At 64.7% G+C, this 20645-nt stretch overlaps 1 protein-coding gene across 6 annotated transcripts in view; it reads left to right on the top strand.

Annotated features, from left to right (window-relative positions):
• Positions 1-20645, top strand: part of CCDC187 (coiled-coil domain containing 187) — a 36149-nt gene that overhangs the window by 442 nt on the left and 15062 nt on the right. For 3 of the 6 annotated variants that reach the window (XM_040464337.1, XM_040464338.1, XM_040464336.1), the window contains exons 2-12: positions 296-825; positions 924-1022; positions 3198-3293; positions 6570-6704; positions 7214-8232; positions 8466-8560; positions 10672-11237; positions 11609-11696; positions 14583-14692; positions 19290-19354; positions 19771-19884. In XM_040464337.1, the coding sequence (XP_040320271.1) occupies positions 296-825; positions 924-1022; positions 3198-3293; positions 6570-6704; positions 7214-8232; positions 8466-8560; positions 10672-11237; positions 11609-11696; positions 14583-14692; positions 19290-19354; positions 19771-19884 (2917 nt within the window). The remainder of the gene's footprint in view (positions 1-295; positions 826-923; positions 1023-3197; positions 3294-6569; positions 6705-7213; positions 8233-8465; positions 8561-10671; positions 11238-11608; positions 11697-14582; positions 14693-19289; positions 19355-19770; positions 19885-20645) is intronic. The other 3 variants (XM_040464340.1, XM_040464339.1, XM_040464342.1) reach the window with 3 other exon arrangements.

Below are 20645 nucleotides of genomic sequence, written 5' to 3'. Positions count from 1 at the left end.
GCTGCATGCCTTCTCCAGAGCCTCAGTTTCCCCATCTGCAAATTGGACCGATCGTGGTGCCTGCCTCAAAGGCTCCAGGTGGCCGTCCGAGGGGACGTCACAGTGGTGCCGTGCATGGGGCGTTTCACTGGTCCCCTGCACCTTCCTTGGCGGTGGGCCTTCTGAGACAGGAGAACGAGGGAGCAGGAGGGGTGCTGGGCTTGGGGGGGTGCGGGTTGTGCCATGTGAGATGTTCTTCTGCTTGGCATGGCCGGGTCCCCACTCCTGACCGGCCAGTCTGCTTCTCTCTCCCCAGGGACTCCGGGCTCCGTCTATCTGCGGCTGATGATGATGCCATGGCTGCCCTGAGGTGGGCCAGGCCCTCCCGGCAGCCAGGTGACCTGCGGGGAGCTCCCCACGTGGCCTGGTCCGACTACACCGAGCAGCCAGGCCCCCAGAGGAAGGCCTGCAGCCTCCTGGGGTGGTCCGAAAGCGAGGAGGCCAGGGATGGGGGCAGCTCGGTGTCATCAGGCCGCCTTTCCGGCTCCTCCGGGGGCCACGAGTCCTGCACATCTCTCCCCGGGCCCTGGAAGGAGCGGCCCCCCCAGGTGCAGGGGCCCCGGCGGCAGCTGAGAGAGAGCAACCCACGACTGGAACGGCTTAGGGACAAGATCCGGGCCCAGGCACAGTGGCAGGCCAGCTGTGCCTCTCTGGGCACCTCGACGCCCTCCAGCGCCTCGCGCCTCTGCAGAGTCTCCAAGCCAGATCCCCGCAGGAAGGCCGGAAGGCTGGCGCACCCCGATCCGGCCCCGTGGGACGTACTTGGGCCTGGGGCCACCATCAAAGGTGCTGCGTTTGAAGCCTTTTGAGCGGCTGCCGGATGGGGACCTTTTCCTGGAACTTTGCGGAACCTGTCTCACGATGCTCCCTCTCATCTTCTCCAGGCTTAGGCACCCCGAGAGAGGCTCCGTGTGGAGCGGAAGACAAGGCCATCCCGGGCCGGGGGCGAGAGCCCTCCAGGGTCCCCCAGCGCCAGGCCTCAGGTGAGCCCGTTTGGACACCCAGGCGGCGGTCGGGGCCACACGGTTCTGGACCATACAGCTTCTCTCTCCCTAGGCGATTGGCTCTATTTGATCACACTCAGACGGGGACACTAGAGAGGGTCCCAGCCCTTTATGAAAGGGCCGAGCAGGGGTCTGGACCCAGCCCGCCATTCCGTGGGGGTAGGACTTCTGAACCTCGGTGCCCCCCTCGGGGAAGGAGTGCAGGCTGGCACCGTTTGCAGATGGCGAGGCGGAGGAGGGCGTCCCTCACGTGCAGAGACAACCTCACTCCAGCAAGATTTGGGGGGTGGGGCCTGGAGTGGGGGAGGGGGAGGGCCTCGGGAGCAGAAATCAGGCTGCCCTGGGACGCCCGAGGCTTCTGGGGTCCTCGGTGCAGGGGAACAGGATGGGTTTTCCACGGGGCAATAGTGGCACCGAGGGTGGGCAAGAGGTTGGTCAGCATGGGATTTGGGACCCCCGGGGCAGCTGTCACAGGGGCATTTTTGGGTGTGTGTCCTGCCCCAGCTGGATGTGTGAGCCGAGTACAGATGCCGGTGGGGTCCAAGGTGCCTGCTGATCAAAGCCAAGGGGGCCGGGCCCAGCTCTGGCTAACGTGGCCGGGGGCTGCGACAACTCCCCGTAGCCGGACGCCCAGGCGGGCCGTGGCTCACAGCGATCACCCTGCCTTTTCCCTCCTCCACCCACGGGACCCCTACGGCCCCAGCTCTCCCGTCCGCTCCCATCCCACAGAGGCCACTGGGGCCCCTCAGGCAAGGACGGGACTTGGCCATTGGTCACTCAGCACCTGGTGTCATCGGTTACCAGTCCTTGATAGTCACGTCTCCCTCTCCCAGCTTTAGAACCCTCCAGAAGTAGGTGTGGGGCAGGGCCGAGGTCTTTTCCTTTTTTCTTTTTTAATTGTGGTGAGATACACACAAGATTTACTGTCGTAACCACTTTTTTTTAAAAAAATTTTTTTTTCAACGTTTATTTATTTTTGGGACAGAGAGAGACAGAGCATGAACAGGGGAGGGGCAGAGAGAGAGAGGGAGACACAGAATCGGAAACAGGCTCCAGGCTCTGAGCCATCAGCCCAGAGCCCGACGCGGGGCTCGAACTCACGGACCGTGAGATCGTGACCTGGCTGAAGTCGGACGCTTAACCGACTGTGCCACCCAGGCGCCCCTGTCGTAACCACTTTTAAGGACGCAGTTCGGGGGCATCAGGCGCACTCACACTGTCGTGTAGCCGTCCCCCCCCATCCGTCCCCAGAACGTGTTCGTCTTCCCAGACTGGACTCGGTCCCGTTCCACGTGGACCCTCCCCTCCCCCAGCCCCACCCTCCCGCTCTCCGTGTCCGTGGCTCCGACTCCTCCAGGGCCTCCTGTGAGTGGATCCTGTAGAATTGTGCTTTTGTACAGGCCTGGGTGCTGGAGGTCCCTCCTGCCAGTGGGTTGCGGGCACCGAGGACAGAGGGACCGGCCAAGGCCTGGAGGCCTGGAGAGTCCTTCGGGCCAGCCTTTCCCCGAGCACCCCCGGTCCTGCTCACACATCGCTGGCTGATTGGCTTCTCGGTGCTTCCCGGACACGGCCCCCGCCCCAGCGGTGAACAGGGACGAGCGAGGCCAGACAGCACGGGGAGAGGGGCCCCACTGGCCCTCAGGAAGCTGGCCCACTCCTGCTGGCCGCTGTGCTTGCCCGGGGACTTGGACAACCTCTACCCACCGCGGTCTCCGTGTCTTCACACGTCCCGCCAGGGTGGACCCCACCACGCGGAGCCCCTCCCCCCACGTCCCCCTGCTGGGCCGCCTCTCCGCGGCGGCCCACTCGGCCGTCTATTCAGTCAACAAACACGAGGGCCACACGGCAGACCGAGATGGTCGCGGGCAACTCAGACGGGAGGCCGTTCCTGTCCTCGGTGGCTCGCGGCCCCGGGCACCTGGGCATTCGTGACCAGTCGGGGCGTGAAGGGGGGGTCTGTGCAGACCACCAAGAGGCGGACGGCCACGTGTGCCCCTCTGGCCCTGCACTCAGCTGCCCGCGCCGGCACAGTCCCCGGGAGCAGGCAGGACGGGCGCGCGGCTCTGTAGGGGCAGGGGGCCGCCAGCGTGGCCGGCCGTGTGGCCGTCACTGCTCACCCTCCCCGCCTTCCCTCCTCCTCTCTTCTCCCTGAAGCTCCACGGGAGAAAACCAAAAGAATGAAAAGCCGTCCTTGCACAAGGGAGAGAGCCCCCCAGTCGCCCACCTCTAGAAGAGATGCCAGAGACACAGGTAAGGTTTGCCCGTTTGGGGCCCCGGCAAGGCCTGGGGTAAAAGTCTGTGACCCGGCTCACTAGGTGGGCACGCGGCTTCTGGTTCCGGTGCTGCGGATGGACGGGCGCCCCGGGGGCCTGGGGCGCTGCGTGCACGGGGGCCTGGGACGGGCAGGGGCCGAGCTCGAGTGGAGGGTCTGCCACGCGTGAAGGAGGGGCGGCACTGGCGTCCGCCTCTCGGGTGAGTGTAGACCCTGCCTGGGCGTCACCGGGGCGCCGCGTGGTCCCCGCCGGCACAGGGGTCATCCGCCGTGAGGAAGCGCGAGTCCACAACCCCCCCGTGCCGTGGGCTGTCCTTCCAGCACCCCTAGACCAAGAGAGTCTGTAGGGACACGGAGCCGCTCTCCGCGACTGAACGTGCATTCACAGTCTGTGCTCCGAGGCATCACTCGTGAGCGGCGGGGGCTGCTGGAGGGAGAGGTCTCCCTAGGCACCTGGCCTGGGATTGGAATCCAGACAGCAAGCCCGGAACACCTGCCTTCCCCCAGAGCACTCGGTGATGGGAAAGGCCTTAGATAGCGCCCACTGTCTCCCGGCCCTTTGGGGACTTGGGGCCATCAGGCAGGGATGCGCTTCGGACGATCACATCCCAGGAGAGTCCGAGGAAAAGCTGGTGATGGTGGCAGGCCTGAGGTCACACCCCGGGGCCCCCAGAGGTCGGGGTTTGGGGTGTTGACATCCAGCCTGGGCAGCTGGGTCGGTTTGTGACCCTGCCCTCGTGATGGATCTGCAAGGCCCAGAAGGGCCACTTTGGTGTGTGTGGGACGAGGGAGGCGGTGTTCCCCTGGGGCTTGGCTGTTCCCGACGGTCGGCGCTGGCTCCGTGTGCCTCGCGCTCTCCGGACATCCGCTCAGGGACCCCCACAGCACTCCCCTGGGGTAGACGGGCTTGCTCCCGTTCTGTAGGTGGGGACACTGAGGCTCGGCGAGCTTCAACAGCCTGCCCAGGGCTGCACTGGTGTGCTGGCTCCAGGCCTGTGCCCCTCACCTGAGAGAGCCAGGGGCGGGTGCTCTGGCCATCTTTCTGCTCCCTGCCATCAGACCTGCCGCCTCCACTCTGGGAGAGCGCGGGTTGCCGCCGGACGAATGAACACGTCCCTCCTCCGCCATTGGCTTCAGGGACCCTCGAGGGAGGCGGGCAGCCATGGGGGCAGACACGTCTATTCAGCAGGGTAAGAGGTGACCAGACAGCAGGGAAAACCTCCACTCGAACCTGACAGTGAGGGATGCTGGGAGCCACAGAGAAGGTTCCGGAAGGCTCACTGAAAAGGCACAAAATACAATAGTTTTCTGCATCGTTGTCTCCCCCCCCCCTCAGCTTTTTGGTTTGTTTTATTTTAATGGCTCGCTTGAAAAATGACCTGCTTTCTGGCTGACACTGGGTCAAAGGGCATGCCACTGGCCGCATCCATCATCGTAACCACCGTGTCACCCTGACGGAGCTGACCATTAGTTTCTGTCAGTGACCAAGTCACAGCTGGGCTAAGGAGAGATGAGCTTGGGTTCAGAGGTCAGAGCCGCGGGACTCGGGAATTGGATGAATTAGAAATTTGCTGTAGTTAACAAAAAATTAAATCACAATAGTTATAAAATATTCATCCATCCGGGCTGAAGGAAAATGAAGCCCTGTATTTAATTTCAGATTCTACCGCCTCACTTTGCATTTTTTATCATAGATTAAGCCGGCCCTGGAACTTTGACAGGGCACTTGGGGACTTCATCCATTTCCACAGATTAAAAATCCTCTCGTAAAAAAATTAATTGCCATTAAACTGCTCGGCGGAAGAAAAAATGTGCCCATCAGGACCCATTTATTGACCCGGACCCCTCTGGCGGGCTAATGGGGGATGAGCGGCCAGTGATGGAGGGGCCTGTGGGGAGGGTCCCGGCCAGCGGGCAGCCCCCTCGTCCAGAGCAGGGCCTGCACGGTGGCAGGGAGGAGCGATGACTTTGTGCAGGTCAGCAGCGACAGGGGCCAGGACGCAGGAGCCTTGCTGGGGAGCCCCCCCCCCGCCCTCCCTCGGTACCATCCAACACCCAGGTGCGGCCAGCTGGGCAGTGCCGGCCTCAGCCCTGGCCTTTGTCTCTGCCAGCGGAACCCTGTCCCTTCCTGGCCCACCCCGTTTCATGCCTGTGGTCTTGTGGGGAAACCGAGGAGAGTCACTCGCCCGAAGCCCATAGCTAGGAATCAGCAGAGCCAGAATTTAAACCCGGTCTGGGATTCCCCAGACCACGCTTTAACTTCCGGTGTTCCCGGGCCCTGGCGTGGGGGGCGTGGCCTCAGGGGCCCTTCCCGGAGGGGTGTGGTTTGTGGAAGGCGTGGCCTTGGCTTCGGGTCCTGAAGGGGCGTGGCTTTACAGAAGGCAAGCTTTCGGGGCGTGGCCTAGGGAGGGCGTGGCTTGGCGTGGCCCTTTCCCCTTCCTGCAGCCGCCGGTTCAGGCTTGCCTCTCTCTCTGGGTCTGGGCCTTGGGCCAGGGATCCTTAAGCGTGTGTTGGGGAGGGGCCTGACCCTGTTGGTTGCCTGCCCCGGGGGTCACCTCTCCTGATGGTCTCTGCTCTAAGTCACCCTTGCTTGGCAAAAACCGGCCTCCGCCACGGCCCTTGTGGATGGGTTTGTAACGATGGTGGGGCTGGCATTGGCATTTGGTGAGCGTATTCCGGGATTATGAAGAACTTTGATAAATGACGTTCCTCAGGTCACAACATTTGTTAACAAAACCTCGTTTGCGTTTGGGACGCGGTGGGTGTTTGTCCGTGCTCTCCGGGACCCCTCGTCGTGCTGGCCTGGGTATCCTTGTTGGTGCCCAGCCCCTTTGCTGCGGAGCCACACCGGCTTAAAAGCAAATAATTTGCTGCAGCCCGGTGCGAGTGGTCAACTGTGGCCGTAGCCTCCCACTGGCCCTGCCTGTGCTGATGGCTCTTCGTTATTACCGTCCTTGTCACTACGGGCCGGTGTTTACTGAGCACGTGCCGCGCACCTGGGCCTGTGTTGCTCCCGCGGGGAGTAGCTTTTATTGTCCCGTTAACCGAGGGTCAGAGAAGTCAGGTCACCGTCCAAAGTCATCCTGGGACTCAGCCCTGCCTCTTGCTGCCTGGTGGCTGAGGCTCACCCCAGCTCCTCTGGGGGGCGTGTGAATTGGTCCCAGGGGACTGCCCAGGGCCAGCAACCTCCCCGTCTGGGCCGGCACTGGGAAGGCCCCGGCTGCTCGGCTGTGTGTGTGTTTTCTCTGTTTAAGATTCTGAGTTGGTCGGTGTTTACGCCTGGAGGAAAGGACCAGCCCTGGCGAGGGCCCTGCTTGGGCCCCCTCCGGCCCTCCCCAGGCTCCAGAGGGAGGCTCCCTCGAGAGACCAGGCCCCTGCCGCGGAATTAGGTACCTGGTGCCTCGCCTCTGGCTCCTCCTGCCGCGCTGTAGCCTCTGGGCGGTGGGCGCAGAGGGCGAAGGAGGGACATCAGGTCCAGGAGCAGGCCTCTCCCCAGCGGCCTGTCGGATGCCCTCCAAACCTGCCATCAGACAGGACTTAGGGGAAACCATTACGTTTGAAAGCCTAAGGAAAGGATTTCTGTCCCTGAGAGACACCTTTCAGGCTCCCAGGAGGCTAGGCTTTCCCGACTGAGGGAAGGCAGGGTGGGAGGGGCAGGGGCTCCTCCGGCAGGCACACGTCACCCCCATCACGCTGTGTTCACTGTGTCTGGGGTGAACGTGCCCGGGCACAGCCTCGAGTCACCAGGATGTGGCATGTGCACCTGGAGGGCTTCTGCAAACCCATGCTGTGTGCAGGGGCCAGGAGGGGCTGGGAGCAGGGCCAAGGGTGCTTCTGGGGGGGAGGGAGGGGAGCTGGCTCTGCAGCCCCTGACACCCGTGACCACCTGTGTTTGCAGGAGACAGCAAGAAAGTTGGAGCTGCTAAGAGCTCCCCTGCCCGTCCCCGGATGCCCAGTCCAGCCTCTGTCCGCGGCGGCCTGCAGGTGTCCGCCAATACGCCCAACCTGTCCTCCTGCGAGCAGCCTGTGACCATCCAGAATGCCATGGCTGTCCTTAGAGACCTCCGCCAGCAAATCCAGGCCGGGCTGGAGTTGGCCCGGAGCCACCGCCCCAGGGGAGGGCCAGAGCTGGGGCGGTCAAAGTTGTGGCTGCAGAGCCTGGCAGAGAGGAGGCAGCAGGGCCCCTGGAGCACCCCAGATGTTCGGGGCTCCTTCTCGGAGAGTCCTCGGGCCTTAGAGAGGGCTGGCAGCTTCCCCACGGGGCATCGCTGGAGCACCTTGGCTGGGTGGGAGTCCTGTCCCCAGATGCCCTGGGCGGCCCAAGGACGGAACCCCTCCTTCCAGAGGCCTGGGAGCCCCCCTGAAAGGCTGACCTCCTTCCCTCAGCGGCCCTGGAGCGCCTCGGCCGGGCAGCCCTCCCAGCCCCAGAGGACCTGGGCTGCTCATGAAGACTGGGAGAGCTCTGCCCAAAGCCTGTGGAGCCCAGCGGCCCAGCGGCCATGGAGCGCCTCCTTCCCGCGCAGCAAGGGCACCCCATGCAGGGGCCGAGGCTCGCTCCCGCCTCCCTCAGAGCCAAAGCGAGCCTGGATGAGGCCGGCCCCCGGGGCCCCCAGGAACGCCCCTGGGAAGGAGAACGAGGTGAGGGTGCCGCCACCCTGCCCGAAGCCCCGGGGGGTCCTGGGTCACCCCTACAGCTCTGAGTCCCTGCGGGAGTTCATGCGCCAGAGGACGCTGGCCCGGAGGCGACAGGCCCTGGAGGAGAAGGCCTCGGCCCTGCGGGCGCTCGAGCTGAAAAACCAGAGGCTGCAGGATGTGTACAGGAAGCAGAGGGAGGCCGTCCTCGGCAAAGCCGTCCCTGTGGTGTCCCGCACGACCCCCGGCATCGTGACCTTTTTTCCGCATTGTGCACAGTCCAAGGTACGCACAGCGTGCCGGTGAGGGCGCGGTGCTGAGTTTCTGACGTCCCCAAGTGCCTGCCTCCCTGGGTATGGTGGGGCTCTGGAGGGACCCCACTGCCTCTGCCCCAGCCCCTAGAGAGGGGGCCCCCTGAGGGCTCCAGCCTGAGACCCTTAGCTCTGGGACTAAGGGACAAGGTCTCATGATGGTCTTTTGTCCGAGGCGGGCTCTGACCGTGTTCTCCTCTGCTTTAGGGCCTGGAAGCCTCTGGGAGCCTGGGGTCGCCTGTGATGGAGTGGAGCAAGGTGACCTCCGGCATGGTGCTGGGGGACCAGGAGGCCCCGGGCAGGTGGGTAGGCAGGTGGGGGCTACAGTTCCTGGGGGGGGGGCGCTCCTCCAGGCTGTGGCGGCTTCCTCTGCCCAGAGCTGGTGAACAGGGCTGTCCCGGGTTCCACAGCCCCTTAAGTGAGCCATTGAGGGCACACGATGGCGGGGGGGGGGGGCATTGGGCACCCCCCCAGTGTCGTGTGACCACCACCTCTCTCTGCACACACAACATCGCCTCACCCCGAAAGGGAACCCCGTACCCGTCGGCATGGCTCCAGTGCCTCCCCGCGGCCGCCCCAGTCTGCTCCCCCCTCTACAGATTCACGTCACTGGAGTCTGGCAGGGCGTGGCCGCTGGGAGGCCGCTTCTCTCTTGGAGCGTGTTTTCTGGGCGCATCGGTGTTGTCGCGCGCATTAGGGTTTCGTTCTGTCGTTATGGCCAAACCCCGTTCCGTGGCCTGACGGCCACAGATGGTTTATCCGTTGGTCTCCGTGGACGTTTGGACTGTTTCCCCCCCCCCCGCGCCCCAGGGGGCGGTGGGTAGTGCCGCTGTGGATGAATTCACTGAATGCCTATTTCGTGTCCCTTGTTAGACACCTGGGAGTGGAATTGCCAGGCAACTTTATTTGAAAACTCGGTGTTTAACTTTTCGAGAAACCGCCAGCTGGCTTCCCACACCGGCTGCCTCGTTTTGTATCCCCACCAGCGACGGAGGAGGGTCCCAGTTTCTCTGTGTCCCGCCAACTGCTTTTCTGTGTTTCTCCCTTCCTGTTTTTGTTTGGTTTTCACTATTGCGTATTTTAATGGAGCCGGGCACCTGTTCACAAAGCCCCTCCCCGGGGCGGCACCTTAAAGCTCGGGGTCAGGAGACCGTGCCCCACTTTGCTTGGGGCACTCCCGGGGGTTACAGGTCCACAGAGCAGCCCAGGAGGCTGCGCGGCTTTCAGCTTCTTAAACTTGACGTCTGGGAACATCCTGAAGAAGATGCGGGTCCCAGGTTGTGCAGCTCAGTGACGTTCACACACTCCGCACCTGCATCCCGACGGAGAGACCAGCCACTGCCCAGGGCAGCCCCCGTCCTCTGCGGAAAGGCCGGCCGAGGGCTCCTGGCCGCCTTGACGTGATGCCCGCGGGTCGGTCCCCCGGACAGCGGGAGTGTGGGCCCTTCGTCTTGCTTTCTTGTGTTCTTTTTCCCCTCCACGTTTTAAAGAAGTTGTGGGGAAATACACACAATGTAGATTTACTGTCTTAAGCACATTCACGCTGTCATGCAGCCGTCCCCTCCGTCTGTCCCCAGAACGTGTCCACCTTCCCACCTGTCAACACTGGTTATTTTTAATTTTAATTCATTTATTTTTATTTAGTTAATTTTTTTTTGAGAGAGAGAAAGAGAGAGAGAGAGAGAGGGAGCGAGTGGGGGAGAGGGGCAGAGAGAGAGGGAGAGGGAGAATCTCAGGCAGGCTCCGCGCTTAACGTAGAGTCTGGTGTGGGGCTCGATCCCACGACCCTGGGATCATGACCTGAGCCGAAATCAAGAATCGGACGCTCGCCCGACCGAACCACCCAGGTGTCCCTTTTATTTATTGTTAAGTCGTAGGCACCCTGACTGCTGTGAAGGGGTATCTTACTGCGATCTGGATTTGCGTCTCCCTGATCACCCGCGATGTTCGGCCTCTTTTTCGTGTGTTTATTGGCTCTTTGGAGAAACATCCCCTCAAATTCTTGGTGCGCTGTAGCTGTTGGATGGCACGTGTCCCTTATATGCTCTGGGTTCCGACCCTCATGGGACGTGTGGGCTGTAATAACTTCGTCCCATTCTGTAGGTCACCTTCTCACTCACGATCGCGCCCTCGGTGCACATGAGTCATACGTTTTGAAGGACTTTGATCTGTTTTTTCTTTTGGTGCCTCTGCTCTGGTGTTAAACTCCAGAAATCACTGCTGGGTCTCCCTCACGGCCTGGTGTGGTCCCTTGCTGTATAGACGCGCCCCGGAGCCAGCCCTCCGGGCCATAAACTGTCACCGTGAAGGGACGCCATCGTCACAGACGCTCATCCCGCCTCCTACACGTTTTGAACTCTCTGCTGAGGCCGCAGGCGCCAGACCTGACCCTCTCCACCCTCTCTCCCTGCAGCTTCTGCCTGTGTCTGAACAGAGCCCCGAACCGCACTGAGACGCTGGGGACAGGCGGCCCCACGCTGATGTCCGCCCGCTCCTCCCTGGGTCCCCTGAAGCTCCAGGACCTCGCCACCCAGGGCCCGCGTCCAGGGGTGTGCATCTACCTAGACCCTGAGGAGAGCGAGCGCCTGGGCACATCGGGGCCCCTGCACTTCCGCTACAAGCAGGCCCGGCTACAGGCTCTGGAGACCATGGCCAACATCCTGAAGCAACGGATCGACATCCTGACGGCCAAGCTGCACAAGTCGGAGGCACTGGACCCTCCCGGGGACCCGGTCTCCGACCCGTCGCCCTCATACCTCAGCAGAATGGCTGCGGCCCCCACGCCCACAGCCCCCGTCCACTCCGGAGCGTTAGTGCCCCGTCGGGGCGGAGGGACACCCTGGGACTGGGCGGACACTCAGGCCAGGCCGCCGGCCTCACCCACCTGCTTCCCGGACGGCAGGACACCGTCCTGGAGCCCTGACTGGGAGCGGCGGCACAGCGTGAGCCCGGGGGCCCCCCGCGACAGCCAGCCCCGAGGTAGGTGGCCACCAGCCCCAGCAGTGGCCCCACTCTCTCCCTCAAGGGAAGAGGCCGATGACGATACCACGGCGGGTGTGTAGGCCGCTCGAAGGGACGTAGGGGCCGTCCTGGCGGAGCCCGGCCACAGGCTCAAGTTCCACCGGCTGTGGCCTTGTCCATGGCTTGGTCCTGGCGGGTGGAGGGGTGAGGCCTGGCCCTGAGGCTTGTGTGGGCCCCCCCCCCCCCCCCCCCGCCTCCAGAGAGGGGCAAGAAAGCACACACGGCCCACCGGGCCCCTCCTGACACGGGCCAGGGGTGTCCCCGCTCGGTCCCCAACCGCCGGCAGCTCCTCCTTCTGGGGAATGAGCCTGGTATCCGTGTCCCCCAAGGTCTCACGGAGGATGGATGTTTGGAGCCGGGCAACAGGCTGGCGAGAAACACGGACTCCTTCCGGGCCCTCCGCCCCTTCATCGGGAGGTGAGCCTGCACCCTCCACACGCCCTGGCCGAGCCACGAGCTGCTGGCTGTGCACAGCCCGTGCGCAGGGGTGCGCAGCGGTCTGGGTGCAGCTGGGCTGGCGGCGGGGGGTGGTGACACAGTCCTGACCCCACCGTGAGAAGCCCCCGGACCTGGGTCAGGGCCTGCTGGCTCTGGTGCTGGCCAGGGCGGGGGGACGAGCCCAGAGACCCCTCTCTGGCTGGGCTGTGGGCACTGGGCCCTCACCCAAGGCCCCCGCTGATGGGTGGGCAGCCCCCGGGATGCACCCCGTCCCCACACACCTCTGTACTGGCTCCGGGCCCAGCGGACACTATCGGCCACACTTTCCTTGATGATTGGCGGGCTGGTCGTGTGTGGGTATCTTCCCACCCAGGTCCCGTGTCCCGTGTCTAAGTTCTCAGGACCACCCAGCCACAAACCCTTGTACTTTCTTGTGCTGGCCACCCCCCACCCCCGCCACCGCTGCCGGCTGCCCAGCCTCCATCCAGTCGGTGGACCTGAATGATTACTGCCAGTAGGGGGCAGCATTGGGCTGGACTTCTGGTTCTTGGCCAGCTGCCCGCTCCCCAGACCTAGGGGAGAGGCAAGGGATGGGAAAAATTGCCAGACGTGAACCATCGGTGCCCCGGGCTCCAAGGCGGACGCCCCACATCTCCCTGTCCCACTGCTGGACGGCCAGTGGGGCCCTGCAGGGCATTCCCACCCAGCGCACCCCCACACCTGGGCCCCGCGTCCTCCCCGTCCCCCCGCACCCACCCCGATCAGGCTGTGCAGAGTTGTGCCCTGGACGACTCAGCGGCCTTGCTGTGTGGGATCAGGGCCCAGGGCCTTCCCGGCCCCTCAGTGTGTCCAGAAAAGCCGCCTGGCCGGCCCTTCTGAAACAGCACTTGCCGCCCCGCTGGCGTCTCTCTGGTGGGGTCCGAGGATGAGGGTCGAGGCCCCCGTCCAGCCTGTGGCCCCCAAGTTCTCCAGATCCGGGGCCTGGCCCATCCCGCTGCCTCTCAGGCCAGCTTTTGAGTGCCTGAGTCGGGGAGGGACCACCACCCGCACCACCGTCCTCTCTCCGCTGGGACCGTGGGGCTCGGTGCTGGCCGGGGACCCAGCCCATCACCAGCACCCACTCCTGCCCTCCAAGGGCCCGTCCATCCCGGCATCTCTGGAGAGAAGGGTGGCGGGGTGCCTGCCCCAGCTGTGTGCCGACCCCTACCCGCAGGCGTCCCTGCACCTCGGGCAGTAATTTCAGGATCCTGTGAGATAGATTCCCGTTCCCACTGCACAGACCGGAAAACTGAGGCCCAGAGAGGTGACTTTGCCAGGATCTCATGGCTCATAGGAGGGCAAGCCAAAACTCAGGCGCAGGGCTGGACACAAGAGCCCAGGGTTCTTCCATTAAGCCCGTTCCCTAGTCGAGCGGTTCTCATTCTGTTCCCTGAGAACTTGTTAGAAACGCGGAGTCCCGGCCCACCCCCGCCCTCCTGAACCCGGTATGCTAGGCTGGGCCCGGGGCTCAGTCCTGCTGGTGACGTGCTGCACACCCAAGTGTGACAACCGCTGCCCTGGGAAGTCTAGGCAGAGGCCAACGAGCCACAGCCACGTGGCCCACTGCCCGTGTTCATAAATAAAGCTTTATTGGCACACAGCCCCGCGCATCCTTTACCTCGGGAGTGCGGCTGCTGTCAGTCGTGCTGCAATGGCAGAATCTTTTCTACAGAGGCAGGGTCTGCGGTGACCTGGTCCCTCCCGTCCCCTCATGGGCACGGGCTCTTGCAGCAGCCCCCACCCCATCCAGGGGCGGGGGGGGGGCTTCCGGATTCAGCCCCTGGGCCTGGGCATTGCTTCCTCTCTCCAGGACCCTCTTCCACACCATCTCCCTTGCAGGGGCCCGGGGCTACAGAGGTGGGGGCTGGGCGTCCCAGCAACGTGTGGCTGTTGGAGGGCCACGTCCCCCCCGCCCCCGCTCCACGGCCTGCAGTGTGTCCTTAGTCACTCCGGCCATCCGGAGTCCCTGTGCCGGCACGGACAGCCGCACCCTAACGAGAAACGTGAAGGGAGGCAGAGCCGTGCACCCCGCTGACACAGGCCCCGTCTCCTGGGCTCCTGCCGTCTCGGGGAAAGCCCACCTCCTCCCAATCCTAGGGAACCTCGCAGGCCACCTCAGGTCGGGGGTTAGCTCGCCCTCCCAGCAGGCAGGTACTGAGTCTAGCTGGCCCGTGTGACCGCCGCCTGCTCGGCCCCCTGGCCGGCTCAGCCTCCCTCTGTGGGACGGGACAGCATCTTGGGGCATGAGCAGGTAGTGGTGAGGGTTAGGGCTGGTTGTCCGCCCTGCTCCACTCCAGGCCCGGTGGACACAGCCCCTTAGCAGGCGGCAGAGGGAAAGACGGAGGCGAAGAACAGGCCCATGTCCCTCATTCCTAGAGTGGGTGTCTCGCCCCGTAGGGCCTGGGGTGGGAGCAGGCCCAGAGCAGGCACGGGCTTCCAGGCAAAGGGCGTTCTGGTCCCATCCAGGGTGCCCAGCGGTGATGATGGCAGCTGGGCCCCAGCCGTCCGATCTCCTGAGGGCTGCTGGTCCCCCGGGTCCCCGTGCAGAGCCCCAGGCTGCCACTTCAAGCTGGGGGACGCTGCTGACGTGGATCCGTGGGTGCCCCCTGTCTACTGCTGCCCTCCTGGTCCTCCAGGCACGGGCCCATCCCCCTACCCCCTTAGGCCTCTGGCCCTTGGCTTTGGCCCTAGTCACTGTGGGTCTGCGAGCCGCTTTGTTCAGGCCGAGAGAACCCGGGTCCCTGCCCCCCCAGACCCCAGTGGCCTCATACCTCATGGATCGGTCCTTGCCCGACTCTGCTCACGTGTGTGTTTGTGTGTCCCCAGCTCACTAGGGGTGACAGCCATGCTGGGCCCCACCTGCGACTCCCTGCGGCTGGAGATGCCGTCGGCCAGAGGGGCCGGCTTGCTCACGCCCCGGACCACGCGAAGCTGCGGTAAGGGCGAGCCCGCGGACAGGCCCTGGGCTGGCTGGTCGGGTGGCCGGGGAGGTCCGCTGGGGACCCCCTCCACTGCCTGATGCTCCGGCGAGGTCCTACGGTTGTAGAGAGAGCCTTTTCTATGTGGAGAGCATCCGTGTATCAGTATTAAAGTTTTTTTGAGGCTTTCGGGACCCAGCTGCTTGCTACGTGCCCCTGCAGCGCTTCGGTTGCGGCCTGTACTTGCCCGGGTGAGGGCTGACCACGTGTTTCGTCGAGGGCCCTGCTCCCGGGCCGCCGCGTCCGAGCATCTGCCCGCCCAGGCCTCTGCCTTTTCTTTTGCTTCTGAAAGGTTTTGTCCCTGGGTTTCAGCTGAGGAGACTTGCTCAGGGCCACGGAGCTGGTGCAGAGCGGGGGGTGCGTGGGGCAGCGCCCTGTCTGGTAGCCCGGCCTGGCCGAGGGCCCGTGCTGAGGGGTGTGGGCGGACTGTGTGGACTGGCTCGGGGCGTGCTCGGGGGTGAGCTGCAGGGTCCTGGCACAGCGGCTGGGAACCGGGACTCAGTGGCTGGGGAGGTGTGTCGAGGGGGGCCCGCTGGGCTCGTGCCCTGGGCCCTCTAGAGGAGGAGGGGTCTGTGCCTCCCCCCAATGCCATGGCCGACCCGCTCCTACCTCCTTTGCTTCTTGGTCCGGGAGACTCTCCAGCCTGTGCTGGGGGCTGTGGGGGGGGGGCCTGACCCCTGGCCCTGCTTCTCCCGGTCTCCCGAGCACCAAGAGCCCCCTAATTCATTTGTTGGTTCCTGTCTCTGCTTTTCCAACTTGTCCCCACTGAGTACCTGCTGTGCCCGGTGCTGACCTGAGATCCGGCCTTGCCCTCCAGGCACCTGCTCCTTAGCGTGGGGCAGGCATCGGGAAGTGCTCGGGTGACAGCACACGACACGGCAGGTTCTGAGAGAGAATCCACCGGGAAGCCGGTAGAGATTTCCTCCGTGTTTGCAGCCCCAGAAAATGCAGGCCAGAGGGAGCAGCGAGCAGCCCAGGTGCCCGGGATTGAGCTGTGACCAGGGCCTGAACGCCGGTACCAGCGCCGTCTATCCCTTTGCTGTCCTTCTGGAAGGCTGGCTGAGCAGGGGGCGGTGGCTGGCTGCTGTGAGAGTCAAGGGTGATCCCCAGTCGCATGGGGCTGGCTGCCTCCAGGCCAGGGTCCTGCAAGGGGGTCAGGCTCTGGCCTTCCCTCTGGAGGGGACAGCCCTCTCTTTACCCCTGAGCCCCACTCACTGGCTCCTTGCTCTTGGGAGTGTGGGGCCACAGTCCCGGAGCCCCCTTGAAAGGCTCCGCCAGGGGCAAGTGCTCCAGTCCCTGCAGTGAGGTTGGGGTGTGGACTTGAAGGCACCTGCTTTGGTGGCTTCAGGGGACGGTGGGGAGGCCCCCCGCCCATCACCTCCACACCTGGGGCCCTGGCCGCCTGGAGACCTTCGCTGGACCCGCTGCCAGGATCTGGGCACGGCCGCGTGCTCTGGAAAGCTGAGACAGCTCAGGTGCCCCCTGCCCCTCTCGACCGTCACATGGGGCGATGTGGGGACTCAGAGTTGAGGCGGGAAGCACTAGAACCTGAGGACAGCCCCCGCGGGGCTCCGTGCTTTTGCCTCTGCTGGGCAGCAGCAGCAAGTGACTCCTCCCGGGACCCGAGGCACGCATGCGCCCCACACACTTGTGCTCCCCGCGCTGTCTGCCCACGGGGGGTGGGTGCGGGGAGGCGTCGACATCTGGGGGGTCGGGCAGGTGGCCCATGGGGAGGGGCGTGAGAGCACAGCTAGGGGCAGAGAAGGGGGCCCTCTCCAATCCCAGAGGGGAAACCTTCAGTCACCGGTTGGAAGGACAAAATACTTGCATTGTGGACCCACAGCCCCCGTGTGAGCTTTCTCAGCGACTCATTCACGGGAGCGACAGTCGGGGGGCAGCCTGGGCACCGGGGCGAGGACAGCCCTCCCTGCACAGCTGCCCCCTCCCCGCAGGCGCCTCTCAGCCGGGCAAGGGGCTGGGCCTAGTTAAAGAGCGCCCCACGCCAGCCCGCTGTGTCCCCAGGGCTGACCCCAGGGGTCCCACCCACACCTTCCAGAGAGAGACGGGGCAAAGCCGTCACCTTGAGAAATGTCCCCAGTCCCCTGCTCCATGCCCATCTCCATGAGCGTCCCTCCTGGAGCCTCTGAGGCCTGGCGTCGGCCCCGGGATCTGGCAGCTCCCACGGGCTGAACCCAAACAGGCCAGATGCCGGGCCTTCCGGAAAAACCCACTCTTCCTGGCTCTGCCTCCAGGCTGCTTCTCCAGAAGGCAGGGGGAGCAGGACAGGTGGTGCAGTGGAGGCCCGCCCCAGGCTCCCTGTCCCTCCCTGTCCCTCCCTCGTCCCTCCTTACACTCTCCGTCGTGGGGCAGGACCTACTTGTCCGTGGGCGGACTGAAATTCTGTGATGGGGCCTCTTTATCCTGAGACTCTAGGCAGGCCCCCCAGAGTCATTTGAAATCCGAGCTGCTCCTGCCTGGCGTGGCCGAGAGCAGGATCTTGGGTACCCTGAAACCAAGCAGTGAGCACCTGTGCCGGGCGGCTGTCCGACGCCTCCTCCAGGAAGCCTCCCGGATAGCACGCGGGCTGGGCCAGGTCCTGCCGATCACCCTGCCGTAGCTTGCTCTGCGGGCCGCGAGGACTCACTGCAGTCCCAGCCAGTGCCCGCCAGGCACGTGTGCCCGGGGAGCGTTTGCTGAGAGCATGAGTGAACCGAGCGCCCTGATCGCCCCGGACCGGGCCCCGTGTACCACACATGGGTCTCGCTGGTCTCACCGTGCCTGGGGCCGGGCCCGTCCCCGTGCTCTGCTTATGGAGGAGGGACCTGATGCTCAAAGAGGCACCATGGCCTTGGGCCAGATCTGTGGCAGAGGGGGGATTCGAACCCAGCTCTTTCTGCTGGGGCAGCGCTGCCCACTGGAACTTTTGAGACCCCTCTAGACCAGTGCTGCCCAGTAGCACTTACTTTCAAGACTCCACCAGCCAGCACCACGTTGTCCAGCAGAAGCTTCTGGGTGGAGGGAAGCGTCCTACACTCTGGGCTATCCAGTAGGGTAGCCATTAGCCACGCATGGCCGTCTGGCCAGTGAAATGGGGCCGGTGGGACTGAGGAGTAGAATGTTACGCTGACTTCCCTTTCGCGGAAGTTAAATGACAGCAACACGCGTGGTGGGGGGCGACTGTGTCTCCACCCAGCGTCGGGGGGAGGGGGGTCCCGTCCGCTTCTGGCTCGAGGCGGTGACTCCCAGATTCCAGCCTCCTTCCTGAGAACATGCCGATGACTACAATCATGGTCGTTACACAGCCGTGTCGGGGACAGCTCACTTTCTCCTGGGTCACCGCTCGGAGCTCAGGGCCACGCAGCCCGTGTCTCCCTGGTGACCGTCTGGGGTGCTGCCGTGGTGTGGCCGGAGGTGACAAGGAACACCTCTCCCTGAGCCTTGGAGCCTCCTGGGTGGTCGGTGGGCGCTCAGGCTGGTGGGGCCTCAGGGGTCCTGGGCATCTTCTCGGGCTTCAGTTTCTCTCAGTGGCCACAGAACAGAAGCAAAAGAGGGTTTTTCCTCGTCGAGGGAACTTCGGCTCAGAACAGACACGTCGAACCGTTCTCCCATTCGGGCCTTCATTTCCCACGGAGGCCAGCTGGCGGGGGCAGGGGGAGGGCTGCCGTGTGCTCAGCACGGGTCACACCTAACTGCCCCTCCTGGGGCTTCCGAGTTTCCCCCACACTGCCGTGGAAACGCCCAGGAGCTGGTTCAGCCACTGCCCACAGCCTCTGCCGCTCCGACCCCGGAAAGCTGAAGCACACTGGCCAGCGATGACCGAGGAACTCCTCCCAGAGCCACCCACAGACAGGACGCCCTCCTCTGCCCCTTTCCACCAACAGCAGGCCCGGAAGACGGGAGGCGGGCCAAGGAGGGAGCGCACTGGGCCCCCTCCGGCCGTGGAGTCGCCCCTAGGGGCCCCCTCAGGGGGGCCAGCAGCACCAACCTGTGCGCAGGGCCCGAGCCAGACCCTCGGGGGCCACCAAAGGGAAAGAGGAGCCCCTGTGGCCTTCCTGATCCAGGCCGGGAGGCCGCGGTTTTCTCGCCCCTTCTCTGGAGCAACCCCAGAAACCCCAGGGACGCCTGGGGCCCTGTGCCTCTGCGTTAATAGGCACCCGCCCGGCCGTGACCATTGTTACGGTGGTGACCGCTGCCATCCGGCCAGCCTGTGTCAGGTCACCCCTCCAGCAGGGAGGTGGGAACCTCTGTTTGTCCCACCGAGGCTCTGAAGGGCTAGCGATTTGTTTTAGGTCGCCAGGGAAGGCGGGGTGAGCCCGGGTCTGCTGCTGGGCTCCGACTCACCATCTCTGCAGACTTGGGCACGGCTCCCCGGGGGAGTGCGGCTGAGGGTCAGGCCGAGCCAACCCTTGGGGACGGCGAGGAGACGCAGGAGCTGTCTGCCTCCTCCTGCCACGGGCAGCCCTGTCCTGCCCCCCCTGGACGCGCGGGAAGGGACTGTCGTGCTGGGAGTCTCCCTGCCGCCCACTTACCTGCCCCTTCTCTGTGGCTTCCACAGGTCAGCATTCCGGGCACCTTGCCAACATCCCCCAGAAGTCCCTGGGCTTTCTCGAGTCACTGAAGGTGCGTCCCACCCCATTCTGCCAGGCCGGTGGCAGCTGCGTCCCCTAGAGGCCTGCTTGGGGCGAGCTGGGAGCAGCCCTCGTCCCCCTGAGGCTGAGCGAAGGCCCCAAAGCGGGCAGCTGTAGAATGTGAGCGACGGCTCTTCCGCGGGGGAGGCTGCGCGGGAAGGAGGGAGGGGACAGGCAGCTCGGGACGCGAACCGCCTCAGCCAAGAAAGGGAGCAAGCAGCGGGCTGGGGGGAGGCCCGGCCACGAGTGGGGGCTTTCGAGCCCCGCCCCCGAGAAGTGTCCCGTTCCCCGCGATGGCACTGCCTGCCCTCATGGGCTCAGGGCTTTTGGAGAGCTGTGGGAGCAGCAGTCTGGGGCCCCCCCCCCCCCCCCCGCCCCGGGAATCCCGAGGCTCGGCCCTCCCTGCAGCTTGACCAGCAGAAGCGGAAGCAGGCGTTGGCCCTTCTGCGGCAGCGGGCGAAGCGGGAGGTCTGGGAGACACAGAAGGCCCTGGACGAGCTGCTCTTCAAGCACCGGGTGCAGGTCAGGCACGGACGGGCCCCACGCGCGGCCCTTCCCAGGTGGCTTCGCTCTCTGGCTGCGTGGGGGCCACCTGCCTTCACGGAAGGTCGAGGCGGGGAGGGTGCAGATACAGTGCCGCCTGAAACGTGAGCCCTGCCGGTGCCCAGAAGAGGAGGGGGCGGCTGCGGCCAGAGGCCAGCTCAGTGGGCTGCACACAGATGCTCACGGGACATTCTGGCCTACCGCTGGCCTGGGGGCACCTGGCTGGGGGGACAGATGACCGCCCGCGCCTTCCACCCGCCTGTGTCCCCGGTGGCACCAGAGTCTTGGGCTCCCTGTTGGAGCTCGTGAGCTGATATGTGCCGGAAACTCACAGCCCTGGCAGGTCGGCCGGGAGGGGAAGGGGACCCACATCTCCAAACCACCTGTGCCCGGCCCCCCTGCGTTCACTGGTCGGGATGGCCCCGGCCGATGTCCAGGATCCGCTTAGACGTGATGGGCTTTCTCTTCTCTGTGTCCCTGGTCCGGGGGCTGATGGGATGGACTCACGCACAGCACATCTGGGGAGGCATTCCCGGGAGGGTGCCCCAGCCTGGGGAAGCACGTGCACATGCGTGTACACGCATGTGCCTGTGTGTGTGGGCAACATACACACCCGGCCCCTGCTTCCTCTCCTTCCCTCTTTCTTCCCAGCACCACAGCTGCTGCAGCTGAGAATCAGGGCCCTGGCTCCCGCCGTCCTTCATGCAGCCAGCCCCCCCCCCCGCCCCCGGCCATCTGAG

The sequence above is a fragment of the Herpailurus yagouaroundi genome, unplaced genomic scaffold, assembly GCF_014898765.1.
Source record: "Herpailurus yagouaroundi ecotype Mexico unplaced genomic scaffold, PumYag 440, whole genome shotgun sequence".
Taxonomy (NCBI): Eukaryota; Metazoa; Chordata; class Mammalia; order Carnivora; family Felidae; genus Herpailurus; species Herpailurus yagouaroundi.
This window is presented reverse-complemented; position numbering and strand designations above follow the sequence as displayed.